Below are 7,840 nucleotides of genomic sequence, written 5' to 3' on the forward strand. Positions count from 1 at the left end.
ATAAGTCTTATATTCTTAACCATCTTAAAAACTTATCTCCTAAATTTAAATTATGCAAACTTAGTCATTTAGCTAATACTATTTTTGTATAATGTGAAAAATTAACTTGTCCTTAATGATTAATTATAATAAAAACTAATATCGTAATGAATTAATTAAATTTTAAGATATATGACTAATAATCTTCGCTTGTATTCAAGTCGATCAATCACATATTTTACTAAAAGTGTATTAATTAATAAAAGATTAATATAGTTACCATCAATACTGTTTGCATCTAAAAGATTTTTTTCTCTTTTTTATGTTCAGAAAAGTTTTCACATGTTTTTCTCGCTTAATTTAATTTTTTTTGTTCCAAATGTGAGCATGCTCACTTTTTTATTCTGTTTCAAAACAAATATTATTCAAAAATATTATTTAATTATTTCGATCAAGAATTTTGCTTAAGAAAAAGAAAAAAAAATTAAAAATAAAATACTATTAAAATAAAAAAATATTTATGCTATGATTAATTTTTTAAAAACTTAAAAATTAATAACATGCATAATAAAATTTATATTTTCCTATTTACAATATACATTGATTTTATTTCTTTCACAATTTCTCCGATAAAAAATTTAAAAATTTTTTATTTCAAAATATTTTTAAGCCATAAAATTTTAATTTATTATATAATTATTATATTAGAATACTCATCCATGTTACATTTTAAACATTCAATCATTTAACAGTTGGTTGAACGCCCAACTGAGGAAGTCGTGTCCGCTTTCTGAACTTTATCTGATCAGAGAGACCTAGGAGGAGGACGCTGATATGTAAGTTTGGTGTCCCACCAAGAGATCCGAAAAATTTATTAGTGACGGGAGTTCTTATCTAATAAATAAATAAAATTCAAATATTTGATTATTAACCTACTAATTTTACTACTTTCTCTAGTTTGGAAAGCTCAAAAGCATGCTCGTGCTCACGTGCCCAGCGTACTTAATTTCCCCGTCCTTATCCGCAACCAAATTTCTTCGGCGCACAGACTGACCAGAACGAAAAACAGAAAACTTTTGAGGCGCCAGCCGGGAGAGTATCGGAGATGGGGAGTTCATCGCCCGATGATTTTTTGGTGGTGGTGTTGGCATCTGATCTGGGTATGGATGCTCGGCCCTTCTTAACCCCATCTGAAAGAGGAACGGAAGAACCTGAAGAGCCTCAAGAGAACTGGCAAGACTGTCCCTCTTACCTCGCTGACGAAGACTTCTCCGATCTTGATTTCCTACAGTTCGCCTGCGCCCAAGGCTCCGACAGATGTGGTAACCGTATACTGCGCATCGTAGGGAAGTTCTTCCCAGGTCCCTTTCTCATCTCTCAATCCTCAAATCAATACGTAGGATTTATGGTTTCTGTCTTTTTATCGATATTTGGGTTTCATTTGTGTTTCTTTTTTGCCGCATAGTGGTTTAGTTAAAGTGGGTTGTCTTGGTTCTTGTTCAACCCAAAATATAAGCAAATTTGGTTGTTTTGAAATCGTGATATGGGAGAGGGTAAGTGCATCAGGGTTTTAAATTGCTTACTTGATGTTCTTGTTCTGAGTTTACCTAATTAATCGTTGAACTAATTAGGTGTTTGATTTAAGGAATTTTGTGCTTGAAATCCTATACTTAGGAATTGGAAGTTGCCCCATGCGAATTGTGATTTAGAAAAAGAAAAAGAAAAAAAAGAAAAGAAAAGAAACTGCAATAGTGGATTCCAGAGAACCTTGGATGCTAGTCACATAAGATTCTCGAGACGAACTAAAGGTATTAAGACTCATAGTCTACATTCTCTGAAAATTTTAAAGATTTCCTGAACGAAGTGAATCGTTAAATGTCATCTAGGATGAGACCATCAACCAGAGATGCAGTTATCACCAAACTGTGATAGGAGATCATGCTGGATTTTAATTTGTGCTGCCGTTACAGATATATGCTGAGTTGGTGACAGCTAGTTTCTGTAACGGCCTTGTTCACAGTGATGGATTTATACCTATCCTTGTGTATAAAAGCGAAAATGGGTCTACATTTGTTATTGGATATCCTGTATTGAAAGATGAGAGTAGATTAGACATTAAGAGACCCTATGTCTGGTTCATAAAGAAGGGCACTTGCTTGCCAATTGTACTTTAGTAGACTAGAAGTTGACATAGGAATTGGAAGTTGCCCCATGCGAATCGTGATTTAAAAAAAAAAAACAGCAATAGTGGATTCCAGAGAACCTTGGATGCTTGTCACATAAGATTCTTGAGACGAACTAAAAGTAAGTATTAGGATTCATAGTCTACATTTTCTGAAATTTTTAAAGATTTCCTGAATGAAGTGAATCGTTAAATGTCATCTAGGATGAGGCCATCAACAAGAGATGCAGTTTTCACCAAACTGTGATATGAGATCATGCTGGATTTTAATTTATGCTGCAGTTACAGATATATGCTGAGTTGGTGACAGCTAGTTTCTGTAACGGCCTTGTTCACAGTGATGGATTTATACCTATCCTTGTGTATAAAAGCGAAAAAGGGTCTATGTTTGTTATTGGATATCCTGTATTGAAAGATGAGAGTAGATTAGACCGTAAGAGACCCTATGTATGGTTCATAAAAAAGGGCACTTGTTTGCCAATTGTACTTTAGTAGACTAGAAGTTGACATAGGAATTGGAAGTTGCCCCATGTGAATCATGATTTTAAAAAAAAAAACAGCAATAGTGGATTCCAGAGAACCTTGGATGCTAGTCACATAAGATTCTCGAGATGAACTAAAAGTAAGTATTAAGATTCATAGTCTACATTTTCTGAAATTTTTAAAGATTTCCTGAATGAAGTGAATCGTTAAATGTCATCTAGGATGAGGCCATCAACAAGAGATGTAGTTTTCACCAAACTGTGATATGAGATCATGCTGGATTTTAATTTATGCTGCAGTTACAGATATATGCTGAGTTGGTGACAGCCAGTTTCTGTAACGGCCTTGTTCACAGTGATGGATTTATACCTATCCTTGTGTATAAAAGCGAAAAAGGGTCTATGTTTGTTATTGGATATCCTGTATTGAAAGATGAGAGTAGATTAGACCGTAAGAGACCCTATGTATGGTTCATAAAAAAGGGCACTTGTTTGCCAATTGTAGTTTAGTAGACTAGAAGTTGACGTAGGAATTGGAAGTTGCCCCATGTGAATCGTGATTTTAAAAAAAAAAACAGCAATAGTGGATTCCAGAGAACCTTGGATGCTAGTCACATAAGATTCTCGAGACAAACTAAAAGTAAGTATTATTCATAGTCGACATTCTATGAAATTTTTAAAGATTTCCTGAACAAAGTGAATCATTAAATGTCATCTAGGATGAGGCCATCAACCAGAGATGCATTTATCACCAAACTGTGATATGAGATCATGCTGGATTTTAATTTGTGCTGCAGTTACAGATATATTTCTGTAACGGCCTTGTTCACAGTGATGGATTTATACCTATCCTTGTGTATAAAAGCGAAAATGGGTCTACGTTTGTTATTGGATATCCTGTATTGAAAGATGAGAGTAGATTAGACCGTTAGAGACCCTATGTCTGGTTCATAAAGAAGGGCACTTGCTTGCCAATTGTACTTTAGTAGACTAGAAGTTTACATAGTAATTGGAAGTTGCCCCATGCGAATCGTGAGTAAAAAAAAAAAAACTGCAATAGTGGATTCCAGAGAACCTTGGATGCTAGTCACATAAGATTCTCGAGACGAACTAAAAGTAAGTATTAAGATTCATAGTCTACATTCTCTGAAATTTTTAAAGATTTCCTGAATGAAGTGAATCGTTAAATTTCATCTAGGATGAGACCATCAACCAGAGATGCAGTTATCACCAAACTGTGATATGAAATCATGCTGGATTTTAATTTGTGCTGCAGTTACAGATATATGCTGAGTTGGTGACAGCTAGTTTCTGTAACGGCCTTGTTCACAGTGATGGATTAGTACCTTTCCTTGTGTATAAAAGCGAAAATGGGTCTATGTTTGTTATTGGATATCCTGTATTGAAAGATGAGAGTAGATTAGACCTTAAGAGACCCTATGTCTGGTTCATAAAAAAGGGCACTTGTTTGCCAATTGTACTTCAGTAGACTAGAAGTTGACATAGGATTCTAAAGAGCACTTCAATTTCTTTATATCATGAATAATTGCTATCTAATTGTTTAACAATTGATTAAAGTAACCACAAGAAAAGTTGGAACGTAGGGTAGTTTTCTTGTGATTTAGCATTGCAGCCATGAGTAGCCAACTATGCTTGCTCATGGAAAAAGATTGTTTGATCTCTTATATGGTAGAAGGAAGATCTTATTTCCTTCTGCATTGGTGCTTCATACCATTTTCCATGATGCTTTTCATGGTAAATGGTCTGTGCTGTGCCTCTTCTTTAAAGTCCTGCTCATGGAAAAAGGTTGTTTGATCTCTTATATGGTGGAAGGAAGATCTTATTTTCTTCCGCATTGGTGGTTGATACCATTTTCTATGATGCTTTTGGTGGCAAATGGTCTGTGCTGTGCATCTTCTTTAAAATCATGCTGTTAGAAAGAAACCAATTTCTCAATGCATAATATACTTTGAATGTCATCCATGTCCATCATATAGGCGAATGTTAAGGTTTTGCCTCGGCTTGAGACTGAAGGCAGACACTCCAAAGACAGGAAAATTAACGATCAATCAAAGGATTCTTATGCAATTATTGGTGAACTCTTTCTAGGATTTCAAGAAATAAATTTTAACATTACTTATTGTTGTGCCTTCTCTGGTTGTATGCTCCCCCATTTTCTACACCATCCTTTTTTCCCTTTGATACTTATGTATTTGGGTTGGACTTACAGGGGCCAACTTGTCTAAAATTTTCCCTCTATTTTGATATTTATTATGTCCCCCTTCAGGGTTAATTTAATATTCTAAGGAAACATTTTCTTTTTCCTTGTGATATCCAGCTTCTGTTGTCAGTGGGGAACGGCTGAAAAAATATATATTTCACAAAATATTCAGTGAGTTTCCAGAAGGACCATTCTGCATTGTTTACATGCATAGCACTGTGCAGAAGGATGACAACTCTCCTGGCATGACCATGCTGCGGTGGATATATGAAGAACTTCCGTCTGACTTCAAAGACAGGCTTCAAGTTGTGTACTTCATACATCCTGGGCTGCGCTCAAGGGTTCTTTTTGCCACCGTTGGTCGTTTCTTCTTAAGTGGAGGGTGAGTGGTTTCTTGATGTTTTGGGGGCCACATAACTTGATTACTTGGACGTGTTATTACTACATGAATTTGTGTTTCAACAAGCATTGATTCAGATAAGTCCGTCATAAACTTTAATTGTCTATTTGGAAGTATTAGGAAGAATGGTTTCTTAATGGTAGTGGTGTCTGGAGTTAAGATATGTGGTGCGTTTATGATCATAGGACCTGCCAATGAAATGCTTATATATGGTGATGCAGTGGTTTCTTGAAAAAGCAAATGCAGCAGTAACCAAAAAAAGATCCTTAAAATGATATTTGAAGATAAGGAATCATCTTATTGGAAATTCTTTCTTCTGTTCTTAAAATAATCTCATTCCCATGAATTATTTGGATCAGTTTTTGCTCCCTTTTTTATTTAATTTCTCCAATGCTATTCCCCAATTCTTTGTCTTAATTCGTCATGAATTTTTTTTCACATGATATTTGCTTAAGTTGAAGAAGTGAGAAATATGACTGCAGAAAAGTTTGGCTTTTGTGTTCTGGGAAGTAGTTGCCGAATTTGTATAATACCCTGCGGGAAATAGTCATCTTGAGGAAGATAAGAAAATATTGGTTGTGGGTTAATTTAGGATTATTTGGATGTTCCCCTGTATTGTGATTGTTATGTCTCATCAGAAGGTACTTTTGTAATTCAGATATTACTAAAATTTGATTGGTCACTTTGGCTATGGGAATTGTTTTTTTCAGTTTAGAGAAATTTGAGTCCTAGTTTAATTGCAGCAAGGCTTGTATTTTGGAGGTGTGTACTTGTCGAGTAAGTTTCTATGGTTGTGTTTGAAAGCTTGGATTTCGAGTCTTCAATTTGGTTTGTATGAAATTCAATATGATTTTGTATTATGCTTTGTTCAAATCCACACTAAATCCAAATCAAGATCTGATCCTAAGATCCCAAACACTAGGTTAGAGTTTATAAATAAGGTCTATTGTACCGAAATGAGATTGAGCTAATTAAAATGAATAAAATGTAAGTGTTTTGCTCTCTCTCTCTCTCTCTCTCCATCCTCCTCCACCATCTTCATTCTGGTTGTACATCACCAAACTTCTCTAGTTTGTAATTGTGAATTAAAATTAGCATATGCATTGTGCTCATCATGTTCTTTTTATTGCAGTCTCTACTGGAAAATAAAGTACATTAGCCGCCTGCAATACCTTTGGGATGACATAAAGAAGGGAGAGGTTGATATCCCCGAATTTGTGAAAAATCATGATGATATTCTTGAGCATAGACCGCTGACAGACTATGGAATCGAACCAGACCCGCTTCACTTAACAGAGATTCCATTGACAGCCTATACGTTTGGGAGGTATGAAGAGAGATGGATATCTAGGGATTGCACATCTTAAGTCTGGCTATCTATATAGCTTGTCGTGAGGGCATGAGCTTTGTATAGTACTAAATTCATATTTTCTGCTGTGAGCTCTTATAACTTATGGTTGTGACCTAAGTTTCAGCATGCTCTAAGGATACATGCATGAGATTTGCCCTCCTGAAATGTAATGTTTTACTTCTATGCACGTTTAGTTTGAGACATGCACTGGAGTGCTGCTTTGTGTCTTGTTGCTTTCCCTTTCTTTATTCTGTTTATCCTTCTTCTTTTTTACCTTGTGCAAGCATGCAGTGGAGAGAGAGAGATGTTAATGAGCTATAACAGTTCCAGCATGCATTTTTTTCACCTTTTTATTTTTTCAGGAAAGATCACAACAATTATCCATGGTGATTTCTGAATCCTGAGTAGTTTTTAGACCATAACAGCATTGGAAACCAAGACAATTTACTGCTGATCAGAGTTGGATCATGCTTTGTTTTTACTTTAGTAAGATTTATGATGAATTTGGAATTGTATCTTTCTGAAAGCAATTTTTTCTAATGTTGATAAATTTGGGACTGTTTGGTTTTGAAAAAAAAAAATTCTGTTTTTGTTCTTCCCAATTTTTATTTTTTGAAGAATTAGAAAAAACTTTAGCTGATTTTTAAAATTTTCAAAATTTGTACCAGAAAGGCTGAAAATAAAAAATTTTGTTTTTATACAAAATAATTTTTATTTTTATTTTTTCAAATTTTAAATAATCACAAAAGGACAAGTTGTTTTCTAATTTTGGGGCTAATGTAGGTAAAACTTTACTCATTATGGAATCAATAATATTGTCAAAGTTCATTTTTAAAATTACATATAGTAATATTTGAAATTATAGATTTTGAAACTTGAATTTGGGTTTGTGTAGATTTGAAAGAAATCATATACATAAAAACAGGCTAAGATTTGAATTCCATGTTCTCTATACAAAAATAGTTAGAAATTTAGAAAGAAAAAATAATGAAAAAATGTTTTCTAACTTTTTGTATATAAATTTAAAAAATTGAAAAGTAAGGTGGCATTTATGTAATTATTTGAAAATTTTAAAACAAAAAATAAAACTATTTTCACGGTTAAACATGTCTATTCTTATCCATTCATTCCACACAAATGTCATAAAAATGAAAAGTAGGTAACTAACTTGTAATTTGTTGGGAAACTAAAATGAAAAATAAAAATTATGTTCCATAATTATATA

The 7,840-nt window shown here is 33.9% G+C and overlaps 1 protein-coding gene across 1 annotated transcript; it reads left to right on the forward strand.

The window, feature by feature from the left end:
• Positions 1-938: 938 nt before the first annotated feature.
• Positions 939-6,843, forward strand: LOC131167907 (uncharacterized). The gene is made up of 3 exons (XM_058126972.1): positions 939-1,340; positions 4,982-5,246; positions 6,397-6,843. Exons 1-3 carry the CDS (start codon positions 1,085-1,087, stop codon positions 6,629-6,631), a joined length of 756 nt encoding a protein of 251 aa, XP_057982955.1. The 5' UTR covers positions 939-1,084; the 3' UTR covers positions 6,632-6,843.
• The last annotated feature ends 997 nt before the right edge of the window (positions 6,844-7,840 follow it).

The sequence above is a fragment of the Malania oleifera genome, chromosome 11, assembly GCF_029873635.1.
Source record: "Malania oleifera isolate guangnan ecotype guangnan chromosome 11, ASM2987363v1, whole genome shotgun sequence".
Lineage (NCBI taxonomy): Eukaryota > Viridiplantae > Streptophyta > Magnoliopsida > Santalales > Ximeniaceae > Malania > Malania oleifera.

Bases quoted from the DNA above. Each gene is read 5' to 3' on its own strand.
- LOC131167907 (XM_058126972.1), top strand. From the start codon at position 1,085: ATGGGGAGTTCATCGCCCGATGATTTTTTGGTGGTGGTGTTGGCATCT. The intron at 1,341-4,981 runs GTCCCTTTCTCA...TGTGATATCCAG, and splicing joins CGTAGGGAAGTTCTTCCCAG to CTTCTGTTGTCAGTGGGGAA. The intron at 5,247-6,396 runs GTGAGTGGTTTC...TTTTTATTGCAG, and splicing joins CGTTTCTTCTTAAGTGGAGG to TCTCTACTGGAAAATAAAGT.